At 36.1% G+C, this 27,226-nt stretch overlaps 1 protein-coding gene across 1 annotated transcript in view; it reads right to left on the reverse strand.

Moving 5' to 3' along the window:
• LOC145993867 (DNA-directed RNA polymerase I subunit RPA1-like) overlaps positions 1–27,226 on the reverse strand; it is a 381,417-nt gene that overhangs the window by 205,827 nt on the left and 148,364 nt on the right. Inside the window, exons 19-23 of the mRNA XM_083129730.1 lie at positions 23,386–23,514; positions 20,195–20,359; positions 17,217–17,410; positions 12,297–12,558; positions 2,086–2,366 (exon numbers count right to left, since the gene is read on the reverse strand). Coding sequence (XP_082985856.1) covers positions 2,086–2,366; positions 12,297–12,558; positions 17,217–17,410; positions 20,195–20,359; positions 23,386–23,514 — 1,031 coding nt within the window. The remainder of the gene's footprint in view (positions 1–2,085; positions 2,367–12,296; positions 12,559–17,216; positions 17,411–20,194; positions 20,360–23,385; positions 23,515–27,226) is intronic.

The raw sequence follows: 27,226 nt of genomic DNA on the forward strand, positions 1-27,226 counted from the left end.
TTTAGACCTAATTTATATAATATTTTTAATTTATATATCTTCACATTCCAGTGTTTGTACTTTCCTTCCTTGACTGAAAATAACTACCCTTTAGGAGACAAGAGCCTTGCATGCATGGATAGCTTCTCCTGACGGGAACTTTTCAAGCGTGCACTTTTAAAACTTCCCACAATGCACAAAAAAAATTGTAACAGGAGAACTAATTGTCATAGACAGATGATATCATTCTTTTTCTTTATTCACAATGACAGCTTTTACCGGAGATGAAATTTATGCATTGTATTTCTCAATAATGGAAGTTAAAGAAAGAAGAAAATTGAAGTGGCCACTAAATACACCAAAGTGAATGAAAAATGTAGTATGCAGCAGTGGTAAATTTCTACAGCCATGCAAAGTTTTCTTGAAAATAGGCTGATACTTTTTGGTAGGGATGGGCCAATATTAAATTTTGGCCAATAACAATATTCTACCAAACCAACATAAAACACCAAATGATACATGGCGGAACTTTAATAGTTCCTTGACCTCCTTAATAAATGTCTGTTTCCAGGTGAATGCAATGCAAAAAAATGTTGTGTATTTAAACATTTACTTTTTTAAAAAGTAGGGCATGGGATTATCCATAAAAACTATAACAAAATGGCAGAATTTTGCACTAAATTATAAGATATTTATAGATATATTGGATCGGTAAAATAATCGGTAATTTTACTGATACACCAATATGCCTATATCAGCTGATACCAATAGCAGGATATCGATTAATCTGTCCCATCCCTACTTTTTGGGGAAAAAATAATGTGGAAGAGTGGTACTGTTGCCAGCTTACAGAAACAATTTTTGGAATTTTGCTTCTAGTATTGGCCCTATCGATGCTGGATGAAACAACTTTGGAGGGAAACATGACTGATGGTAAGTACTGCCAGTCCCCCAATTTTGAAAAAAAAAAGGGGGAATTACACAAATTTTCAAAAGTTGTAATTTTCAGAAAGTTTTGAAAATTGGGCCATTGTCCCTGGACACTGAATTGTAGCACATTGTTAAAGTGTTCTTTCGTTCTTGTTATTACATGCAAAAGTGAAATATATCAGAAAAAAGTGGTGGTTTTATAAGATCTATTCCATAATAGTCAGAGGGAAACGAAGGAATTTTTTTAAAATCCACTTGTCAATAATAGTAGCAATAGATACAGTGGAACCTCGATTTTACGTTTTTCAGGGGACCAAGCTGAAAAAACTTAAAATGAGGGAAAATGTAAAACCTAGGAACATAAAATCGGGGTTCCACTGTATATTGTTTTCTAATTCATGTGTGTTATATCTTCATGTGTATGCTAATGAACAAAAAGATAGAACTGAAATATCATGTATAGTTTTCAAGAAATTGCATATTAATTGATGCAATGTAGTGCTGGAAAGCCGGCTTCCCATCCATCCTCACATTTACAGCACGTGAGAAGATCTATTCCCGTTCGTCCACTAAAGGTTAATAATAATGTTATGCCCATTATTATGCAAGTACTATTTCAATGATAAAAATATTTCATAAAAGAGAACAACGAATGAAACAAGTAGTCATATTTGCCTAAGAGTTGAATAAATGCATATAAAACGTGCCTGAAAACTTTACATAGAATTTCAATGTTGATATGTTCCCTCTAAGGTGCATTAAAAACTGCATACACTGTGTTAACTATTGTTGTGCTAGTCAATTAATCTAAAATTTTAACAATAAAGAACAAAAACACTTTTTTTTTCAGACACACAAAGCATAAAGTTATTTGTGACAAAAATTTAAAAATATATTACCATCACTCTTAGTTAATAAAAATAAATTCCACACATGTTCTCTTTGATCATTTATGATACAGAACAATTGAAAAAATAGTGGTCCTGGGTTCAAATCCTGGCTTGGGCATGGACATTTGTGATGTCTATTCATCAATTTCATCATATTACTAATCCACATCTTCGCAAATTAGCCAAAAGTGGCACAAAAGGCAAAGTAAAATAAAGCAAATCAAATCAAAATTTGAAAAATGAGCAACCCATACTTCACGCATAGATTGTTAAGAGACTAACTTACCAAAATGTTCCTTTTTCCTCTATTTCTTCATTAACCCGAACATATTCAAGTACATCAGATAGAGTCACTCTTGACAATTTCATTTTCAACCCTTCAGATTCCTTGCTATTTTCTAATACATGAGGTAGGAAAGGAATGTCAGAGCTTGGCGTTTTTATTGTCTTTGAAGCCACCATTAGTATTTCCCTCAGTCTTGGTATTCCTAATGTTACATTCATGTCACCTCTTCCAGCAAAGTGAAATGTATTGAGTGTCATTTGGGTCGATGGTTCACCTATAGACTGTAAAATACATTTAATGTACTTAATGAACCATACATCATCTGGTTAAAGGACAGTAAAATATCACCATCAATAACATGCATGCAAATGACATATGAGCACTTAATGTAGTAACAACTCTATATTCTGAGATAAAATCAATTAAATATCATTAGAGCCATGAATCTTTCATTTTTGACGAAAACACAAAATGTGAAATAACATGTTGTAATGTTCATTTTTCATGTTTCTGAAAGGTGTTGTGATGCACAATGGAGAGGGGTGAAATGGATGCCATGAGACTGTTAATCACTAACCCCTATTCACACCTCGCTGCCGTGAGCACTAAAATGTTCATGCGGGATGTATATAGAGAAAAGTCCTAAACTTTACTAAATCTGTATTGTTCAAAGTATTATAACATATTATTAGGGGCATGCATATTTTGCTTTTGACAAAAATATGAAATGTGAAATAACACATTGTAATGTTAATTTTTCATGTTTCTGAAAGGTGTGAGTTGCATTTTTCAACCCTGTTTTGTCAAGAAATGCAAAATGAACTGCAAAATGTGAAATAGACTCTTAAACACGAAAATTTGGGGTTTATTTACCGATGAGACACTTTTTTGAAATTTGAATTATCCTGAGAGTTATGCAATTCATGGAAAATTGATTAATTCTGCTGTAGATATTTGAGAAGCAAAAATGGACCCCTTTATACAGGAATAAACTTGATACTCTGGTAAATACATAAATGTGCTATTAGAAGGGATATGATTATTTTGTGTAACAAGTGCAGTTTTTTAAGTCAAATTTAGGATTATGTTCACAATTTTAAATCCAAAATGTCATTTTATACCACTTTTGATTCATTTTTTAACCGCTATAACACCAAAATTTTATTTTATTTATGCTTTTGGTCTCGAAATTGACTGTTTTTGTACCGAAATTTTGCTTTTTTTATTTACCAAAAATCTGTGCCTCTACATATTATTAATTACTGTACCTTAAGTTCTATAACATTTGCAGTTTGTTTAATCATTTTATTGTCAGAGGGCTCTTTCTCTCTTTGTTATACACTACACTAATTAAGCCTTCTCATTGGGGCCCTAATTCACTTTTACTCCTCTCACCTGCCCACTTCAGTCCAATCCTCATCTTGCCTTTTATACCAGCTTCACAATGGGTCTCTATCTGCTATTCCATTCACACACTATTTCTTATCCTTTTCTCTTAGATCTTTAGTTCGTTTCTACATATCCAAATAGTCACTCACACACTTGAAGAATCATGCGCATACCTTGCACAACCTTACGGAATGCTAAATTTTATGTTACGTCAACTCCGCCATCTTTTTCTTTGTATACTGTGTAGTCCTCTCTCAGAAGAGAAGTAGTGGTGCTGCCCTCTTGCGTATTTTGTCACACTTGCAGATATGTATATATTTCACACATACTTGCCCTTAACCTCACACGGGGGTGTAAGGGGTGATCTTTCACGTAGTGCACCCAACTGTCAACTTCACTTCCACATAGTACACCCTGGACTGCATTTTGCAGACAAACGAGGCTCTGGCGACTGGCTCTATGGCCAGTATAATTCTGTGTGTTGTCCTGTTTTTTGTCGTTACGTGTGCTGAGTGCCCATTTACAGCGTCAGCTTTTAACGGAAGTCAGAAAATTTTAAGATTTTACTTATGCAACGTTAGAGTTGTTATTTGTAATGGTAAGGGACTGGACCCCATATAATGTGACAGGTGCAAATTAGCCTAAGTGCTGATGCACCCAAAATTTTAAAATCAAATTCAAAAATTAATCTGACACAGACCGTATGTGGGGGTACATTGGCCATACTGGGTCTCAGTTAATTCCCACTATGCAAATAAAATACCCAGGGAGAATCAGAATAGATTAATATGAACTAATACACAATAAAAATATATAACTAAAATTCAAAATTCCTGCCCTTACCTTCTCGCTAGAGAAGGCTCAGTCAGTAACATGGTCTGACTACAATGCTAAAGGTCCCGGGTTCAATCGCCAGCAGGTCCAAATGCGGGAATTTTCTAACATTGGAAGCAGCAATGGTGTCCACCCAGCATCAAATGACATGGGTACCTTGGGCAGGGGTGCCCACAGGGGGGTATTATGGTGCAGACTGCGCCATCGAGATTTTTGGGGGGATTTTTTTTTTACCTTCAAATACAGTACCTGATTGGTGCAAGAACAACAAGGTTAATCTCAATCTCAAGAAATTTAAAGTAGTTTCATTCAGACGTAACAAACATCCCATCCAATACTCGTATAACATTTCTGACGTAGAAATCCTAAGAGAGAATACTGTAACTGACCTTGGAGTCACATTTGACAAAGCTTTACATTTCCAGACACACTGCGCGCATCCTCAGTGAAACACACAGGAACCTAGGATTTGTGATGAGAATGGGTAGCCAGTTTAAGAAAAAGAAACCTTTTTGCTACTTTAAACTTGAATATGCCTCAGTCGATTGGGACCCTTATATAAAAAGGAAATCGAGAAAATAGAGAAACTCCAAAATAAATTCTTAAGGTCTTTAGTATATAAATTAGATGGCATTTATCCAAAATTCACTTCGGATGACATCTTATGCAACATACTGAGTGTCCAGTCCCTTGAAAAAATAAGGCAGATGCACCAGTTAACCTTCCTTTCCAAACTTGTCAATGGAAAAATAGACTCCTCACACTTTTCGCGAAAATAAACTTTTATGTTCCATACTCAAAATTAAGACCCAGAAATGACCTCTTCCAAATTTCACGCGGTAGAAACAGGATGGCCAAAACGGATCCCATGAGGAGGATGTGCGTGTTGTACAATATAGTCTCTAATAATACCCCTGACATTGATCTATTTAGACCTAAAAGCAAACATATTATGTGAATCCTGTATAATAGCATTGTAACCAAATATGTTGTATAATTTGATATACCACCCTTGTATTATATATTGTTGTTATGTAACGATTACTCTCTTCCTTCTTATAGTTTCTTCTCTCATTGTTTTCGTTTTCTATTTCCAATTCTTAATTACTTTTGATTTATCAACATGTATGTGAGCTTAACTCAGAATTTAACTTCAAAGCACTGTAACTGGGCATTTGCCTTTAGTGTTTAATAAATAAATAAATAAACAAATAAAATAATTAAATAAATAAAACTAACACAAACACACACACACAAACACACATACAGAAATAAGACCAATTTATCTCCCATAGTTGTCCCCAATAATTTACATCTAGGCTATGCCAACTGTTGCTCGCACTCTGTGGTAAATAAATTCTTTTGTACCTACATTCAGTGGAATGCCCAGGTTTTTCGAAAGGGAGGGGTTATGTATACTTTTTCTTGGTAGACCTCATTTTGTCATATTTTCCTACCTTTGACATTCTTTTTTTTTTAGGAATACTGGGCAAAAGGGGGGCGGGGTTATAATCCCAATCAACCCCCTCTTGGGTATGTCACTGCTTTCATTAAAGTGATTGGGCTTCATAAATCTTTAGATTTCCCCATAAGGTGCAATGGAACCCTGGACCTGTTGTTCCTCTTGTTCACAAAGGTCATGTCTTAGTGAACAACTCATCGCATCGTCCCACACCCAGCCCAGTACACACCCCAGGGCATGCTGAAATTGAAGTTCCTGGAAAGCTCACCAGACCCTCCTTCGGCAGGAGACCAGATGGGAGCAACTTCCTCTTCTTATCATTGACATACCGTTGACAGGACGCACTCCCTGTGTATACAAGAATACTTCCTCGCACTGGTGGCTCATGGTTTGGAACATTGGTAATTGAAAGTGGTGAAGCCTGATATTTTCATCGCAAAAATTACCAAACGTCATGGTCGGTCATTCACCCGGGTAGGGGATGCACAATATTTCTCCACGGTAGCGTTTACAGTCATTGCCTATTCAATGTAAAAGCTCACTGCAGTACCACAGGCCAACAAAATACTACAAAAGACAATTATGCTGTACCATAGGATGAGAATTGAAATCTGATTAATTTGTATTCTTCTTGTAATTAAATATAACCAATTGACATTACATCGCTACAGTACAACACGTTATTGTATCTTATTTTCTTGTTGATATTGCTTTTGTGAATTGTCAGTTTATATAGTGTTAATAACTTTAATAATACTCCTAATGACCCTAAAAATGACAACCCTGGATGAAAATACTTCGGAGACCGCACTCCTTAAATTGAGCAAAACCAAAAGGTAGCAAGTGATTGCTGCTACAATGTTTTCAAACATTCCCATTGGCTGGTAGCTTTTTGGGGTAGTAAATAATCTGTGGTGGTTAGGTTAGGCTAGTCGGGTTTGGTTCTCTTAGAAGAAGAAGATGAAGAAAATGGTTGTAGCAGCAATCCCGACCAAACCAAAAGGCAACAATTTTCATTTTTTCCCCTTGAAACTAAATGAAACTAAATGTAAGAGCTCAATTGTCACGTTTATAGGCAAGCGCTGAATTGTTGCGAGAAAGAGAAACAAGAATATGAGACTTTTGCATGGAGCTTAGTCGATACTTTGAAATCTCAAGATGTTAAGTCAAGCTTCTGCATTGGTTTTGAAAATATAAAGCAGATTTCATAGCGCTCAATATGTATTTTTCCTTTTAAAAACAGCAGCATTGCATTTGCACCATGCCCGTAGCGAGAATATTATTTTGGGGGTTCATCCTTTGTCAGCAGCCGCCATGTGGAGGCGAAAAATTGGGAGGTGGGGATAGAAGATCTGAAGATTAAATTCTCAGTATATTACAACTATTTTATACAAGATGTTTAATCTTTCTAAAGAATAAAATAAATTATCACTATACACTCTTGCTAAAGAATAAAATAAATTACCACTATACACTATCTAAATTAGATATTTGTAGGATTTCGAGGGTTTCAGGCCCCACACCAACACCACTCCCTATGGCTACGTGCCTGAGCTTGAAATAGCCGACATTCGGTAGAAGTGTAATTTTCCTGACGTCAGAGGAACTCTGTTGCACTTGTAAACATGGGAGCTGAAAAAACGGCCTTGGGGAAAGCGAACCTTTCTGCCGAGATCTGCTGGTAAGTACAGATTCTCTACAATGAGCTGTCACCTGACCACAGCCTGCTGGATCCCGTCGCTCGTCGCCAAAATCCAGCAGGCAGTGCGGTATTAGGTAAAAAATGGCAAAGTAAAAACTGCACAAGTAAGAACGGCGAATGTGAAAATTGCACAAGCAAGAATGGGGAATGTGAAAATTGCAAATAAAAAAAAATGGTGATATAAATAATTTATATGTAGACTTAAAACACCAAATCAGCCATCAAATCAACCAACCGTGTGGGAGTGGTTACCTCAGCATGCTACAACACCAGGAGTTCCGGGTTCGAACCCCAACCTGGACATGGTTGTTCGTTGTGTTTGTTCCTTCATTAATTTTGTCGTATCATCTTAGCGATTAACCAAATGTGTCAAAAAAGCGACGCTACGTAACAAAAATTAAATCAAATCATAGATTGTTTGTTTTTGTTTACTTTACTTTGCTTTCTGCAATTTTTGGCTAATTGCGAAGACGATACGATAAAATTGATGAAGGGACACAAAGGGACATGAAGGGGATGAAGGGACATGGCCAAGCTGAGATTCGAACCAGGCATCTCTGGCTCAGTAGTCAAATCAAATCTTTTTTATTTTCAAAGGGGGGTGGGAGTTACGTGTACATTTTTTTAGTAGTCATTCCTAATTTGGAATTTTTCCCATCTTAGACGTTCTTTTTTTAGGAATACTGGGCCCTAAAGGAAGAGGGGGGGGGGGTGATATGACCCACACCAACCCCTGTTGGGCACGCCACTCATTGCTATCCCAAGTGTCGACGACACCGCACGTCACTGCAGATAACACAGAAAATATCATGGTGGGCCACATCAAAATTAACCAACTGAAGAACAAAGTAGATCTAATTGCAGCTGCATGCAGCTTCAAACATAACTCATTTCACTTGCATTGCAATCACTGAGACTTTGCTAGATGATTCCATTCCAGATCGGCACGTTGAAATTGAAGGGTTCAAAATGTATAGGCTCCATCGAGACTCTCCCAAGCAAGGGGGCGGCATTATTGTTTACGTAAAGAGCAACATAATATCGGAAGTTATTTATTCTGTATCGGATGTGCACATTGGAGCATTGTGGGTGTCTTTGAAACTCAAACAAAACGACAAACCCTTAATTCTCGGATGTGCGTATAGACATCCCAAGATGCCAGTTATTTTTAATGAAAAATAAGAAACTATTTTACAGTCTTTTCTGGCTTGCCACGCTTTGGTTCTTGTCGGAGATACAAATCATGACATCATGAGACCTATTGGAGTGGATAATGCATTTTTCGATGCGATGCAATCAGCGGGGTACAAGCAGCTCGTTCTTCTGCCGACATGCGTGACCAACACAAGTGAAAGTCTTATAGACCACATTTTTACAAACAAGGAAGACATAAATGTACTGAGGCTTCGCAGAATCGCAGGGTGCTGTTTTCTGGGAAACCCCATCCCTCTGGGAAGGTGGGAGTCTGGTGACGTCAGGTTTTGACCTCGACATCGGTGAAATTCAGCACCATCATCTCTTGTTCTGCTAGGCAGAAGAAGTGGAAGCAAAAAGTGCGAGTGGTGCTCTCAGCGCCTCTCAACGTATTATTTCCCAACTTCTTGCGAGGGGCCATTTCTCAGTGGGAGGTCGGTACAGCGGGTTTCCTGCCTTCGATGAAGATCTGCTTATATATCTTTATCTGTGGTAAAACGTAAAGAAAGGGTAATTTCTTTTTTCTTCACACGGCTGATAAAAGTTCCCTCTTCGACAGTTGTGTCATCTTTGAAATACGAAGGATTTTCTCTTCAACCACCTGTTGCTCGAACTTCCAGCCCTTGCCTTGTTTTACGCTGTAGCTGGCGCCAGTGTTTTGTCTAGAATCTGCAATGCTGTCGCTTGCCGATAACAGCAATGACCATGGGCGTCCGGAAGGGGGGGCAAGGGGGGGGCCATGGCCCCCCCCCCTGGAAAATGAATCTGTACCTAAAAATTATATAATTCAGACATAATTTCATTTCAATCACAGTAATTTATGTTAATTATTATAAATTCGTTGAAGAAACATGATAATTTCAGACTGAAACAGTGTTTTTTGAGGGTGCATCACTATTTTGGAGGAAAATATGTGCCCTTTGCCCCCCCTGGAAAAAAATTACCTTGCTCGCCCCTACCTGGAAAAAATCCTGGGGACGTCCATGGCTATGACTCATCCAGTGAAAGGAAAAGTCTTTGTTTTGAATCCCGCAAAGCTGTTTTGATTTGAAGATAATGAAATTCGATCTCCAGAAAGAAAACAAGAGTTAAAACAACTTCATGTTCTGCATCTTCTGACAAACAAAACTGTAAATTTATTTTTCTTCAGAACCATTCATGTGGGGAGGGGGGTGCTCAATGTGTAAGCTGAGACTGATTTAAAAAAAGTGCTCAATGTATAAGCTGAGACTGATTAAATCGTCGATTAATGCGAGAGAAATAACGATATCTGAAAATGTGCAGGTTTCATAAAGCTTGTTTTGAGTTCCTTTTATGCTTTTGAGCTAATCGGGACCAAATATACAGTTTCACTTTAGTGAAATCCAATTCCAAACCCAAATGATTATCGAGTGTGATGCTGTTCAATGTGTCCTAGAATACGCATTGGGGTTGAGTTGTTTTTTTAAGTCCACTTTATGCACAGTAAGGCTAATTGGGACTGGACCTACAGTTTAAAGTGGAATCCGAACCACTATGTGCCTCCACTATGTATCGAACCCGGAACCCCTTGATTGCAAGGCGATGGGGAGGGGAGGACCAATACACATTGGGTGCAAACAGATCGCAAGTTGCATGTTTCCTTTTTTAGGCTGGATTACAATGCAAGTCGAGGAAGAGTTTGGACTGCTCCCTGGAATGGGGGAGGGGGTGAATTAGAAGTTGGTTGAAGCAAAGAAAAGTGACTTTTTTACGATGTATTTTCACACAGCCGAACCAGAACAAAATTTACAGCACCACTTTATATTTTGGTCTGGTGCCTACAAAGGTTGTGTTGTCTCTCCTGAGAGATCTTATCTTACCAGTTAATCTTGTAATAGACAATGCTCTAGTAGACCCGTATTAAATCCAACATTCATTCTGCCTAATTATCTCCCGACTTTTGCTGGCGCCAGTGTGACAGGTGTCAAGATTATTCGAGGTTCGCTTGCAATAAGCAAGAGATTCTTTTCCTTTCCATAGGTCTCAGTTCAAACGGGTTTCCCATGAACTAGAATTGTAAGAATTTTGTGGAAAAGCAACGACTGTGCACAATTAAAAGAAAATAACGTTATTTTAAATCCTTTTTGTGAAAACGTTTTCATGTTCTATTTTACTGTGCATGCGGCCTGTGCCTAACAGGTTCTATAACTACCAGGATAAATGGTTACCGTCTCCTATGAATCTTTGTGTCCGTTTGAGCTCCGTTTAAGCTGAAAATTGGTGCAAATTTCAATAATGACCCCTTCGAAATAACGACCCTTTTCCCAGGAACTGTGAAAGGTCGTTGTGTCGAGAGTTGACTGTACATATATATTCTCAAGAGATTTAATATTAGTACTCAAGCAGTTCTTTGAAATACAAAATGAATTCCTGTTCTTGATGTTATAAATTTAATGCTGGCAGATTCAACTTCAGAAACATGAATTTTGGAAGCACTTCTGGAAGTAACCTACTTCTTCTCTTATTGCAAATCTGTGCACCAACACTGAACACTCATTCACTGAATACTGATGCAGCAGGTATGCCCAAGTATTTTCTCTCCACTTGTTTCAGATTTGGATACTCATTTTTTTTAATTTCCAGTACAACAGCGAATTCTGGTCACGTGGAATAGTTGATTCAGCAATGTACTGTTTCATTTCTGATTTTGAGGTAGGTTGATCCTCTGAATGAGAGTTTGCAATTATTTTATTACAAAAACTCTACAATGATGATGAATCATAAGCTAATTTTTAATAAATCTTACAAAATTAAAATATACAACTTATTAGAAGGTAAAACTCTAGTATTATCTGTACCGGTTTAATTATCGGATTTTTGCCAATGCCGATATCGATGCCGATATGTCAATTTCTGCCAATTTTCATACATCTGTAATCAGCTTCGGCACATCCCTAGGTGAATGCATAGGCAAGGGTTTATCCAGAATTCTCCATTGTGTAATTTTTAAGCCAAACTTACCCTTTATTAAAAAAAAAAAAATAGGGGTATGTTGGGGGTGTGTGGATAATCACTGAGCATAGTGGTTGATTGATTGAATTAGGTAATTTTAAGGTTACTTTTCTGCCACTTTGGGCTAATTGCGACAATGAAGATGAGCGATGATATGATGAAATTGAAAAAGGAAAACTCACAAACAACACTCATACCTAGACCAGGATTCGAACCCAGGACTCCTGATGTCGTTGCACCCTGTGCTAACCACTCTGCAGAAGGATAGTTGTGAGTGCAACATGATTCTATTCAAACTAACACTTCTATGCTCTTTCCACACTGACGAGTACAATTTTCGCAAAATATCTAGGTGGTCACTAGAAGTCATGGAGATATTAATGAAATAAGAACATAAGAATGTTTTGCAACTCATATGGACAAGGAATTTCTGAAGTAATTGGTGTTTGTTTGGTTAGTAGCCCTAAACCTGTATTGCTTATTGCATATCCTCATTTTCAGCCATATTATTGGTTTAAAAAAGTGTATGTGGTACTCAAGTAAACACAGCATAATGTGGGAAAATGGACCATAAAGTTAGGATTACACTGTATCAACATTGATTATGTATCCCATGTACATGACTTATATTTCAAACGGAGTCTAATTTCAACTCACCTGAGCAGCCAATAATCCTACAGGTTCACCTGCTGGACTCAAAGACTCTATTGACTTCAAAGACATCAGATCTTCAAACTGTGTTTTGGTTATTTGAGTCACTTGCTGATCACCATCATCTGAGCAAACTGTTGCACTATTTTCACCCTTTAAATAATTATCCATGATTGCTTCAAGTCGTTCACTTAGTACCCCAAAGTCACATGCAGGTCGAAATGTTGCTATAACAGGATCTGGACATTTTGTAGACATCTTCCTAAACCTACAATTGAGATGAATCTTGAATATAGTATCCAAATTTTCAGATTACATACATTTAACATTAACACGAAAAATCAAACACTACTCTTCACAGCAAAGTAAGATGTACCTGTGCCATTCCCCTTGTGATATAGTCAAAGTACACATTAAAGATGTAGCATCTCCCTCACCCACCCACATAAAGTAATGTAAATTTTAAGTTTATTCAAACAATATCTTTAGTGTTGTTTCTTATATCACACCAATTGTCACTGTACTGTGTCATTCTATTTATCCATGTTCACAATTTATTTCTGTCAACAGCATTTTCTCATGGCTGTAACTCCATAACATGCATTCCCATCCATTTTTATTAAGTGTTTTCAAGTGTTTAATCTATTTTTAGTATATTTTTTCATCTATAAGAAAAAGCTTGGGTATGCTAGAAATCACAGAGATTAAATAGAGATGGAGTAGATAGTAGATTAATCAGTAGTCTATCAGTACCAGCCATCATAAACATATTGGTGTATCAGCTTATGGTTAAATTGCCAATATTGCAGGTCTGAAACTTTTATAAATAGCCTGTGGAATTTTTGTAATTAGTGACAAATCCTGCCATTTTGTAGTTTTTAATTAACATGAAGATATAATTCATGTACCCTGCTTTTAAGAAGTATATTTCAAAATGTGAATATAAACGAACCATTGACAGTTATCATGCAATGTATGACTTTTAATACCAGATTGGTAAGTTGCAAATTCAGTGGAACATCGATTTTATGTTTTTCTGGGAACTAAAGTATACTTAAAATATGGGAAAATGTAATAGCATTTTGCTCTATTGGGAACATGAAGATGGAATGTACAATGCAAGAAATGTAAAATCAGAAATGTAAAATCGGGGTTCCACTGTATCAGTCCATTCCTAACACACACTCAGTTTTTGTTGTATGCCTTTTTATGTGTGTTAAAACGTGAAGAAAATCACAGCTCAAAAACAATACAACAATAATATTAATCTCTGAGAATAAAAGTCTTCCAAACAGAAAACAAGCAAGTACATAACTCACAACACTAGTTTTTCTATACTGGAATCTGCTACAATTTGAATGTTGTCATGATGCTACATAAACTTCACAAACTTAGGGCACCTATAAGAACAGAGCCACTTCACACAACAAAGGTGAAACAATCCTGATGTAAATTCTAATTCTATTCCATCCTTTTCAATTTAACATTATGCATTCGATGTATGCAAGTTCTCTCATGAGATGTTTATAAAGTATGAACATCAATATCCTGTATCAAGTAACAATATGAATTGGTTTGCAAATTCTTGTATGCTTAAAAATATAAGAATAATGTTATTTCTAGGAGGCAGATTTTTGCTTATTTGCCTGCTCCTTAATTATTCCATCAAAGTGACACAACACACAGGCTGTAATTTGTTTCATGTTGTTTTGAGCCTCATACATAATGCATTTTTACAGTGATATTAAATGCTTATTTTGAAGTTAGTGTCTAATATTGCCATTTTTATTCTCTCCTGCTTAATTCATGACTCAAGCTGCAGTATTTCATCTAGGGAGCTTTCAGACCGATGCCACACAACAAGTGCATTTATAACTTGTCAGCTGTCCCAGTAACATGCAGCATCATTTAACAAGTTATTTCTCCAAAACTAATCAAGAGTTGTCAGTTCTGTTTTTTTGTTTATTGATACACATACGGAGATACTAAAATATCAAAACAATCCACTTATTGCTAATATTCTTTATAGGTAGCTTTTTTTAGTGAAAAAGTATGTGCTGAGAAGCACTGTTCCTGAAGATCAATTGCCAGTTGTCCCATAGGTCCCATGAACGATGATTGCTTGAATATTTAAGGAATTACCACAAAAGAACCACCTGCAAAGCCATGTGCCAAAACTACTAACTAACTAACTCCCTAGCCTTCTTAAACCCGAAGGTTCATGGCTGCAGCAACACAGGCCTTCAATCTTTCCCTATCTTGAGCAAGTTCTATATACTCTTTTCCATCTCTACCGATTTCCCTTAGGTCCATCTCAACGTTGTCCCTCCATCTTCGTCTTGGCCTTCCTACAGGTCTCTTACCATCAGGTTTCCCAACAAGAATCCTGTAAACTCCTCTTTCCTCTCCCATTCGTGCCACATGGCCTGCCCACCTAAGTCTTCATGATTTAATTATTCTAATAATATCTGGACATGAATACAAATTATGTAGTTCTAAATTATGTAACCTTCTCCACTCACCTGTTTCCTCATCCCTTTTAGGTCCAAAGATTTTCCTAAGGATCTTATTTTCAAATACTCTCAATTTATGATCCTCTTTCAATGTAAGGGACCAAGTTTCACATCCATATAATACTACAGGCCAAATTACTGTTTTGTACATTTTAACTTTTAGTTTCTTAGATATTAAATCAGAAGACAAAAGTTTATGAAGAGAGAAGTAACATGCATTTCCTGAATTAAGCCTACTTTTTATTTCCTCTTTAATATAATTTTCATTTGTTAATATTACTCCTAAGTATTTGAATTTGGAAACTGGTTCAAACGAGTTGTTATCAATAATTAGATTTTGATTATTACCTAACACTTGGTTTCGGTCTGTAAGCATATATTTAGTTTTCTCTTTGTTAACTTCCAAACCTATCTCTTTAGCAGTTTTGAAAAATATTTTAGCATTATTCTTAATTGTAATCACATCATCCCCTAGTAAGTCTACATCATCTGCATATGCTAACAAGTGAGTCACACCATTTAATTTTAGTCCTTCTTTAGTTTCTTTTACCTTCCTAACAGCATATTCTAAGGCAAAATTAAAGAGCAATGGAGATAATGCATCTCCTTGTTTTAACCCATCATGAATTGTAAATTACTTGGTAATTAAAACTTTAGTTTTAATGGACCAAAACTACTTGGTAATTAAAACTTTAGTTTTAATGGACCAAAACTACTTGGTAATTAAAAAAGTGAACAGTTTTGGCCTGAGAAGCATTATTCCTGAAAATCTGTTGTTTCATCAGTGCTATGGACACCAATCACTTGAGATTTGCAGGAAATCACCATAAAAAGACATACCTTCGTCATGTGGGTCCCATCCCAATTTTTAAAAAAAATGCAAAATCTTAATTTGTGGGAAATTTTGGAATTAGAGCCTGCCAGGCCCCTAATAGGCACATATATTGAAACATCATTAAAAAAAAAAAAAAAAATTTTTTCAAAAGATTGGGGTAGTGGCTACGCTTTGCTGAAGGTGAATCTTTTGTGGTGATTCTCAGGAAATCTCAAATGATCTGAGTCTGAGTCATGTAACAACTGAATTTCTCCAGAAAATTTGATACAATGTTTTTTCATAAGTGCAATTATTATTTCTTAATAGTTTCCACCAAAAGTATTAAACTATTTTCAATGTGACTTTGCACAGCTGTAGAAACATAACAGTGCAACGTATGAGTATATAGCTTAAATTTCTCGCAATGTATATTTAGTCAACTTTGACTGACACTTGCAACAAAAGTATTTTGAAGTCAGGAAATTAATGGACCCAAAGAAGTTGGGTAGGCATAACAAATTTCATACTTGTGTTGCTAATGATAATAATAATAATGATAATAATATATTTTTTAAATATTGCCATATACTGCCATCAAGTATTTCAAAAACATTAAATCCTTATAAAAAGCTTCTAACTTTAACTTCAGTTATGTAAATATACATTTCCTTGCAAGGCGAAGAGGTCGGGAGAAACGTGGCGGGCAGCACCTAGCAGAGATGCCAACATTTACGACCAGTAACATCCTGCTTAAGTTTACCCTCGAAAGCGTTTTGCTTCCCTCGGAATCATTTGGAGGTTTCGAATGTGCAACACTGTATCAAGATTACACTGCAGACTAAACCGTTAAAAGTCAATTGTTTTCGTGAGCATTGTTTGCAATCTGAAAGCTCCGAGCTTGAGTTGCTCTTTCCTTCATGACTACAGGTGCCCTGGACATAGCAGCGAATGGAGCGAGGAAAAGACTTTGAACCAAGAGCGTGATAATTTCATACTGTGTGAAAGAGTGTGGTGTTTGGTTACTTGCCGTGCTACTTCATTGTGTAATTGCAGTGTGTGTGCTTTGTGTGTAAGTGAGGCGATTGAAATGCCAACCGCAAAGTTCATGTTAGACCAAAGAATTTTTATGTATGACACTTACGTGAAAACAGACTCGTGTCGAGACGTTTGTAGGCAATTTGCACAGAAATTCCCTGGCGTTTCACCTCCAGGTAGAGAGATGGTTAGACGTCTTGTCCTTACATTACGAGAAACTGTATCGTTAAATTTTAGAACCCCTAAGCAACAACAACGGATTCTAACTGAAGAAAAAATTGACAAAATTGGGGCAGCATTAGAACGCTCTCCAAACAAACCTCTAAATTTCATCAAACGATGTCAGGAATGTGTGAATGTAGGTGGACATCACTTCCAACAACTTTTATAACACAGGTTAGTGCTCGTTTTGCAATATTAATATAAATATCTGCATGCTAAAGATATGTCCATAAAAAGAAGCAGGACGTTACTGGTCGAAAATGTCAGAATCTCCGCTAGCGCCGCCCACCACACTTCTCACGATCTCTCGTCCTTGCAAGGAAATGGATGCATTGTACTTACGATTTTCTTTCCTTGTCATTACTCTGTCTCCACATGTTAATTATTGCATCTGTTCTCTCAGATCTTCCTGTCTCACTCCTACATGCATCTCCATATCCTGACAATGCATCTGCTACTGATGCAGAATATTTATTAAAGGCACTCACTCTTTTCTTCTGCAATGGATTTCCATTTTTCTTCTTCCACTTTCGTATCTGGAAGTGATTTCAACACATTAGAAGAAGGAATTTTACCTGATAAATTATCTCAAGTTTGTTTGAAATTTTACTATGATCAACATAGAAAAACATTTCATTAACACTTAGACTTCCTGTATAAATAGCAAATCTATCCAAATATATTTATCTTCCTTGAACATCTTTTCTTTATTGTCACTAATAGAGAACAGAAAATGTACACAAAATCAGAATTCAAGAAAGTCATACAGTTGGGTGAAACATTTCTTGTGTTGCTTTCCTACAACATTTTTGTTAAGTCATGATCAAGGAACAGATTTATATGTAGTAAAAATGTGCTAAATATGTAAATACACATTTAGTTATTTTCTCCAAATACGGAGTTAAATGTAGACTTAAAATTGTAAAAATTTACCATTTTAATAACATAAGCCTCATTCTCTATTGTTGACAACAATCATAAACAAACAAGAATTTCTGGTGTTTTAAATAGCAAAAAAAAAAACAGTTTGGAGCTGTAAAATTGAAATGTGTGTATATATATATATACAGTGAAATGCCAATTTTAAGTTGTCCGGTTTTACATTTTCTCACATTATATATTCAATATTCATGGTCCCATTAGAGCAACATGCCATTAAATTTTCTTCGATTTTACATTTTCCTGCATTTTAAGTTTTTTCAGCTTGGTCCACTGTAAAATGTAAAATCGAAGTTCCACTGTATATTATTGTTTGGATGGCAGAAAACTTGTAATTAATGCAATTGGAGGGTATAAAAAAGGTTGTAAACTTTCATTTGTTTAACGTCACTTGCGACTTTGTTGGTTATTCGCAAGAAATTCACCCAACTGTTTCGGTCACACGGGGACATGTAGTTATTGAGTGAATATGGAGTATATGTTGAGAAAAGTTCTGAAATATGGAAATAATATTTAAAAATAACTAAAATATGTAAAATATAAGCTAAAATGTAATATATGTACAAATATGAAAAATAAAAAAATAATTTTTCGAGTCTACATGCCATGATGTGCAAAAATAATACAAAATATAATTGACTTCAGCTTCATACATAAATATGTATTTACATATAAATCCGTTCCCTAGTCATGATAATGAGGATAAATGGTTATTAGATGAAATTACTAAAGTAACACTACCAAAGGAATACATACTCATGCCCAGTCTGGAAGTAGAACTAAGAATCTTTGGTGGCAAAATCATGAGTTGACCTTTTAATGCATTTAGCCTCCAAAATTGCAAATTGCATGAAGCAATATATGCAGGTTACCAAAAAAGGACAATTGTCATATTGTGATCCTATTATTGGTTATGAGAGCAAAAGTGTACTAGGGATGGGACAGATTAATCGGTATGCTATCGGTATTGGCCGATATAGGCATATTGGTTTATCGGTAAAATTACAGATTATTTTATGGATCTGATATGTCTATAAATATCTATCTTATAATTTAGGCAAAATTCTGCCATTTTGTTGCAATTTTTATTGATAATCTCTATGCACTACGTTTTACAAACGTAAAGGTCTGAATACTGAATATGCAACTTCTTTTGCAGTGCAGTCACCTCAAAACACACATTTATGAAGGAGGTCAGTGAACCATTCAGGCTCTGCAAGGGCTACTTGGATTTTTATTATATTGGATCGGTAAATTTTATATCAGTACTTTATCAGTATCGGCCAAAATTTCATATCGTCCCATCCCTAGTATGTACATATACAGGGTTTCCGAGAATGAATGGTGAGGTTTGGTCAGGTTACTGTGAATGCAGCGTTACACTGTCTACATTGAGTTTTGGGTTTTTGAGTTTTAAGTGAGTTTTAAGTCCACTTTAAGCAAACAGAGGCTAATCAGAACTGAACTTACAGTTTAAAGTATCAAACTTGGGATGGTATACATTGAAAGTTGTATTCTTAGGTTCAGGAACTTGAACAGTTTCTACAGTAGGCAAATAGATAATTTAGTAATAAAACAAATTCTGCATTAACTGAAACATACTAAAGCAAATTATGCATTAACTGAAAAACATTCTGGACAGCATTCCTAGGCTAGTAGGAGTGGTGAATAATACCTTCAAAATGGGGTAGTGGAAGGTCAAACCCAGCCATTAGAGTATGTCAAAAAATACCAGAAAATACCAGAGTATTTGCCACTGGCAGCACAACACATGTCATAATGAGACTCAAATTCAATCCACACTCAAGCAAGAATGTCTTGAGTAACCCATTGTTGCTCAAATACTTGCAGATTACAGTATTACCCTATACTGCCCCACATAAATATTCATTAAACTGACAATGCAATTGATGTGGATTATTTTCTTTTCAACATATTTTGTCTGAGAGGATCCTGGTGTAGGTGGTGGGACTTCAACATCCATGATCTTTGTCAAACAACACTAGCTAGGATGAGACCATCCATCACAAAATAAATATAAACCAAGTGAACTCCTTACTCTGCACATCAACCCCTGAAGCTGAGAGTGAGATTACCTCTTGAAAGGTTGGAAAGCTCTTCAGAACTCACTAGGTCAACATCTCATACAAATCTCTTCACAATTTGTCACCAGGAAAGCTTTAAGTTACATACACTTTGAATATACACATCTCGTAGACACAATTCTCAGTACACAAAATCATGTCAGAAAGTAAACTTTTGTCACATTGATAAATATTTTCATTATAAAGTTGTTATGTAGATTACACTATGCATAAAATGCATGTACTTTGTAAACAATGTAGAATGTTTTATGCTAATACATAAGTGAGCATACTTACTGATGATTTCGCTTTCTCTATACAATGGATATCTGAACTGTTCTTAAGAACTGACAGTTTGTGCTTATTCAGTATGCCTTGGGAATTTTCCACAAGAATGTGCAATTGGTTCTCCTTCAAGAATGGTGACTTGCAAACATCCAAACCATCTTCTCCATAAAGAAACTAAAGGGGGAAAAAAGGTGTATGCACATACAGATTCTCTGGAAGATACCAAGATTTCCCTTCAATTCCTACCTCTTGCCCTCAATTTAATTGCATGTAAAAATTTGCAATCCTATTTACTAGGAAAATTTGTAAAATCTATTAGTGTGTAACTAATAAAAACACAGGGTTACTATAAAAGAAATATACACTTTCAATGTTATACAGTATCAAAATAAACAGAGAGAGACGCACAACATGGTATGAAAATTTTTATAACTACAGTTGTCTGTGCTGTCAGCATTAAGTCAGCTAAGCGAAATGGCTATTACTGTAGAGAAGGTTTTTTGTGTATTGTAATTAGCAAAAAAGAACTGTTACTGTCATACAATGTCATTTTAGAACATGATATAGTAAACCTCCACAGACAAGGCAGTCCATCTACAATTAGAGCAAGACAACCTGGTTGTTTATGCAAAAGAAAAAGTTCTGGGAGACCAGTGGTGTACTCTCCCATGTACTCTGGTTTACAGGTAAACCAATTTTTTCATATACACAGAAATTGCCAGAAAATTTGAAGTTGTTAGACTTCTGTTTTTGTCTTTCTTACATGCCTGCATTGGTATTTTATTTCTATTATATCTAATTACACGGAGTGCTCACTGAATTGCGACCACCCCTCCAAACAACAAGGAACTGTCCAGCAGCTGCTCCAGTCACATGACTAAGCTGACTGGAAGTATCATGGTAAATGTATAGACACAATGCTACATGTTAGTCGAAAAGCACACGTTAAAAAGGGGGGTGGTCAGGACTTAACGTTGTTCCAAAAGGGCAGATGTAGGTGCCTGAGCATCAGGTGCATCAATAACCCAGACAGTGACACTGGTCGGATGCACCCGTTCCAGTGTAGTGAAGGTGTACTACAGAGAGTGGCAAGAAAATAGGGCAACAACCACTAAGAGGCAGAACTGCAATGGTGTACGAAAGGTGACACCATGGGGAGAGCATTGAGTCAAAACGCTAGTGAAAGCTGAACACACCAGTGTCCAGGAATTATGGGACCAATACAACAGTGGATCCACAACACCCAAATCCCATGCAACTGTGCGCCGCACACTGGCATGTATGAAGTTCCACAGCAGACAACCCACTCCTCACAAAAGCATCGCTGTCGACTTTGTCTCGCTTGGGCCCACAATCACACTGATTGGACCGTGGATGATTGAAAAAGGGTGTGTTGGTCCGATGAATCATGGTTTTTGCTACACCACTGTGACAGGCATATGTGGTGGTTCCAACAGCACGAGGCTATGGACCCCTTCTGCATTGTGAGTGCTCTACAGGTTGGTGGGTGGCAGCTGTATGGTGTGGGGTTGCTTCTGTTGGCATGGACTGGGACCATTGGTGTGTATGGCCAGCCATGTGACATCCGGTGTGTATTGGGAGGTGTTAGGGGACCACTGACAATGCACGGTGCCACCGAGGCAGGACTGTACTTGCTCGGCTGGAGGAACATTCCACAGAGATGCAACATATGAATTGGTCCCCTAACTCCCCAATCTTAAGCAGATAGAGCATCTGTGGGATGTTGTGGAATGAGCTCTTCGAACCATGCATCCTGCACGGACATCAGTTGGCTTGTTATGGGATGCCATCAGGAATATATAGTGTCAGATCCCCATGGAGACATATCAGCACCTCATGGAATCCATGCCACGTCGTGTCCAGGCCATCCGCTGAACCAAAGGTGGACCAAAAAAATATCAGGTAGGTAGTTGAAATTCAGTGAGCACTCAGTGTAATATATAAAAAAAATATACAACAAATAAGAATTGTTGTGGTAAACCAAGTCAAATTTTCAGAATACGCCACAGTGGGAGAGACACATCAGAGAAACAAGTAGATCATTCTCGTTGAGACCTGCATGTACAGTCCTAACAAATCAACAACACACGCAAGTTTAGTATTACAGATTTCACAACACACTGTGTGGAAAATTTTACGTAAACATTTGTAAATAGTACCTTATAACCTACAATTAGTGTCAAATTTAAATAACTCCCTTATAAGCTACAATTAGAGTCAAGTTTAAATAACAATGACAAAATCAAGCCATTCCTTCTGCATGGACATGCAGCACCAAAGTGAAGATAATGATGATTTCTTTGACCAACTATTTTCAGTGATGAGTCAACCTTCCACATTAGTGGAAAAGCCAACACACAACGTGCATGTATAGAGAATAGAAAACATGAGAGAATGGTTGAACACATCATTTTCTGTTATGATTATATATTAATACATTGCAGCATGTGTTCTTCCATTGATATTAATATCCAAGATATTTAATGAAAATTTTTCACTGTGAATAATTACAATATGAATTACTATAGGTAGTTTTACTAAAAATATTTTTATATCTGTCAATAACTACACTTCAAAGTATGTTCTGGATAGTATAACTAAATGAAGGAAAGGTTCCAAACAATTGAGATCGTAACTTATGAATGTTTTCATGATGGATGCGGTAAACGTGGTTTAAGAATTACTCACGTAAAATTTCGTATTTCAGCATTGCACAATTTAATGGTCATTTCTGATTAATTTCGAAGACACTCTGTCTTCATTCACTAAGGGTACGGCATCTGGAGTGGAGATGGTACCACGTCACTGGCCTGGGAATAAACAAAGCAGTGACGTGGTATTATCTCCACTCCAGATGCCGTACCCTTAGTGAATGAAGACATAGTGTCTTCGAAATTAATCGGAAATAACCATTAAATTGTGCAACATGGAAATACGAAATTTCACATGACTAATTACGAATGTTTGTTAATTGAAAAACTAATATTCATCAATTATAACATAATAATGGCTCCCTCCACTTCTTTTCACTGAGCTCTGTTGCTAAATAGATTATCTGACACAAAAATAACCATGTTTCTGTTATTGGTAATTTGACACTTCAAAATGTTAGCCTGAAGCTATAGTTAGTGAACATTTCTTACAATTTGACCAGTTTGAATACTTTATATCAGACTGACCTGAATTACGCTTCCATCACTGTCTCGAACAGTCATATCATAGTTGATCACAAGACCTTCTAAATGCTTCACCAAGCAGCGCTGCAAATATCCACTCCTACTTGTTTTGACAGCAGTATCTATCAATCCCTAAAATGAAAATACCACAAATATAAAAAACAAGATTAATTTATAAAATACGAAAGTAAAAGCAGATACAGTGGAACCACAATTTTACGTTCCCGGATTTTACATTTTCTCACATTATACATACATTCAATTTTGATGGTCCCAACATAGTAAATGTTAAGAAATTTTCCTCGATTTTACATTTTCCCGTATTTTAAGTTCTTTCAGCTTGATCCCCTGAAAAATGTAAAATCGAGGTTTCACTGTATAGATGTGTGTACCACAACAAAAGTAATAAATTTATCAGAATCTAATTTACTAAATTCTATTGTTATTTATCTCTTCAAGATATTTTGTAACTTTAAAAGCAACACTCAATACTATTTATTATGAACAAACAAGTATCTACTTCCTTAAAAACAAATGAAGAAGTTAACTAATATAAAATCACATCCATATTCCATTCTATTTAATTTATGATAATTATATAATGTTAAAATTAGTAAAAAAGGTAAAGTGCTCCTCTGTGCTTAGCACCACGCCATGAAGGTGTATAGGGGGTGTGGGGGTAACGCCCCACACTTTCTTGATCTAGTCGTGAGTGGGGGTGATGTGATTAATTAAAATTAGTTATGTTAATTATTAATTACTTCATGCCAACTTACATGACGGAGTGGTTAGCATAGCACCCTACAATGCCAGGAGTCCAGTTTCAAATCCTGGCCGGGCATGGATGTTCTGTGTTAATGCCCCTTCATCAATTTCATCATATCATTACTCATTCTCATCTTAGTGATTAGCCATCAGTGACAGAAAAACAAAGTAAAATAAAACAAACCAATTCAATTAAGGGTCATTCCATGTCAAATCAACAAAGTCCATAACCCGACCAACTCAGAATTTTCTGAAATTCTACTATTTTGTAGTCTTCATGAAGATATGAAATCCTGAGAAATTGTAGCTTCCTGTGAGGCATAGTTATGGAGTTTTGGAGGCTTAAAAATACAAAATATTGTCAATTTTTAGTCTTGTGCCTGAGACTTTCATGGATAATTGCTCTTACCCTAAATGAAGTAGAGAGCTGGTTGTAGTCTTGTTTGAAAGGACATGAAATAAGCTTTCCAATGGTGTATCACATCACTATATTTAGAATAAAATCTTTTGAAGGTCATCCAGTTTGACCTTTGGACCTTGAACTTTTGAAGATGCATATCTGGGATTTCCTTGGAATTGAGATATATATATTGTTAACACAAGGTTACATTATAACATAACTGAATTTGAAGTTGGGATGATTATGGGATAATTAAAGAAAAACAATTTAATTAGTAAGTGTATTGTTTTCAGCCGGTCATTTCTAGTGGTAGTTTGCAACACTGTTGTTATTTACATTTAAGAATAATATGATTATCTACAGTAGTGAAAAATGAACAAGAATGTTTGTTTCCTGAGAAATAACTTACATGCACCATAGTTCACAGGTTGTTCTTCAGTATTGATTCATTCAGTCCTTGCAAGGCAAACTGGCTTTTGTCCATTGTTAAAGTGTACGTTATTCTTGTATCAGTGGAAGGGTCCACTTTTGTTAGAACATTGCACGTTGGGACCCAACAAATGTCCAGTTGGACCAAATGGGGGCATAAAAATGATCCTGATGGTCCATGAGGTTGAAGAAAGTTAATTTGTAAAACACCGGTGTCTTCAGACACTTTCTGAACACACACTAGCCACCAGTTGTTATTATATACACAAGTAAAATATCCAGTAATATCTGTAAATTCTAAGGCATTTGAACATATAATGAAACTATGTTATATAAATAAATCACATGCAGAATAACGTTTCATATGTATGATATCTTTTGTAAAAGGAAGTACTGCATGAACCTTTTGGATTCCTGGAATGGAAATCGGTCACACAACATAGAGAAATCATCCTCATGGTAGGCAACATTGATGAAATTTTTGCAATTTTTGTAGTGGTTGTCAGAACAAAATTTTTCCTTCAAAAATGTAATAAGTACTTTCTGGAGTAAGGGAACTAATGCTTTATCATGCTATCTGATATGGCAACCAAATTTTCAGTTATGACTGTCAAAGTATTGGGATTTCCATAATAATAAAAAATAATAATAAATAGTGAATGGATGTATTGTTGTTGCTTGACCATTATTCCAGTGAACACCTTGTGAGGCATCTTGCAACACGCAGGAATAATTTTCTACAGAATCACAAAGTACAATGTAGTGCCTATCAAGAACTGTTTCTTTTAAATGCTTGAGAAATTAAGCTTGTTGGCATGAAATAATTTCCGATCAGGTGCACATTTTTTCGACTAGAATTTCTATGAATTCTGCAGTCTTCATTGATGTTTGAAGTGTTGATCTGTCTGTGGATATCCATTGTTTGTTCCTACTTTGGTGTTAATTTCCAGGTGATACTTATTAATTTCGAAATATGGACTGTCAAGGTTTCCACGGATCTCAAAATCTTCAAGGCTTTCTAATGTGGATGATGCCATGATGCTGATGATCAAGGTATCTTATTTTTAAAAAAAAAGTCAGCTCAAACTGTCACACTAAACACACTATCTATTCAACATTCTACCACACTTGTTTCAAACAAGACTCCTGCACACATTCTTCACTATCTAGTTGCAGATGTATTGCACATTCGCAAGTCTGCAATGCAATAGTGCAGTGTTGCAAACTCCCACTAGAAATGACCGGCTGAAAAAAAATACACTGATGCTAATTAAATTGCTTTTCCTTAATTATTCCATAATCGTCCCAACTTCAAATTCGGTTATGTTATAGTGTAATCTTGTGTTAACAATATATTTCAGTTACAAGGAAATCGCAGATATGCATCTTCAAAAGTTAAAGGTCTAAAGGTTAAAGTGGATGACCTTCAAAAGATTTTATTCTAAGTATAGTAGGGATGGGCCGATACCGATAAAGTACCGATATAAAATTTACCGATACCGATAACTGATATTCTACCGATCCAATATAAAATAAGAAATGGTCCATGAAGAACCTGAAATGTTCATTGATCTCCTTACTAAATATGTGTTTATTATGCAGTGCAAAAGAAGTTGAATATTTAGAAAATTACTTTTTTTAAAAAGTAGGGCATCGAGATTATCCATAAAAATTACAACAAAATGGCAGAATTTTGCACTAAATTATAAGATATTTACCGATATATCGGATCGGTAAAATAATTGGTAATTTTACCGATAAACCGATACACAGATATGCCTATATCGGCCGATACCGATAGAGTACAGATTAATCGGTCCCATCCCTAAAATATAGTGATGTGATACACCGTTGGAAAGCTTATTTCATGTTCTTTCAAACAAGACTACAATCAGCTCTCTACGTCAATTAGGGTAAGAGCAATTATCCATAAAGTCTCAAGCGTAGACTAAAAATAGACTTTCTTTGTATTTTCAAGTCCTCAAAACTCCATAACTAAACCACACAGGAAGCTACAATTTCTCAGGATTTCATATCTTCATGAAGACTACCAAATAGTAGAGTTTCAGAAAAATCCGAGATGGTCGGGTCAGAAATGACACTTTTTTTTTTTGTTGATTTGGAGTGGAATGACCCTTAATTACCTCATATGTAAGAGGTCTATTTAATTTTGTAGGGAAGTGGCTGTTTCACAAGCTTTATCACAAATTATATTTTTGCAATTCTTGAATGTGTGTGTGGGTAGAAGAA

Source organism: Lepisma saccharinum, chromosome 10 (assembly GCF_977018435.1).
Source record: "Lepisma saccharinum chromosome 10, izLepSacc3.1, whole genome shotgun sequence".
Lineage (NCBI taxonomy): Eukaryota > Metazoa > Arthropoda > Insecta > Zygentoma > Lepismatidae > Lepisma > Lepisma saccharinum.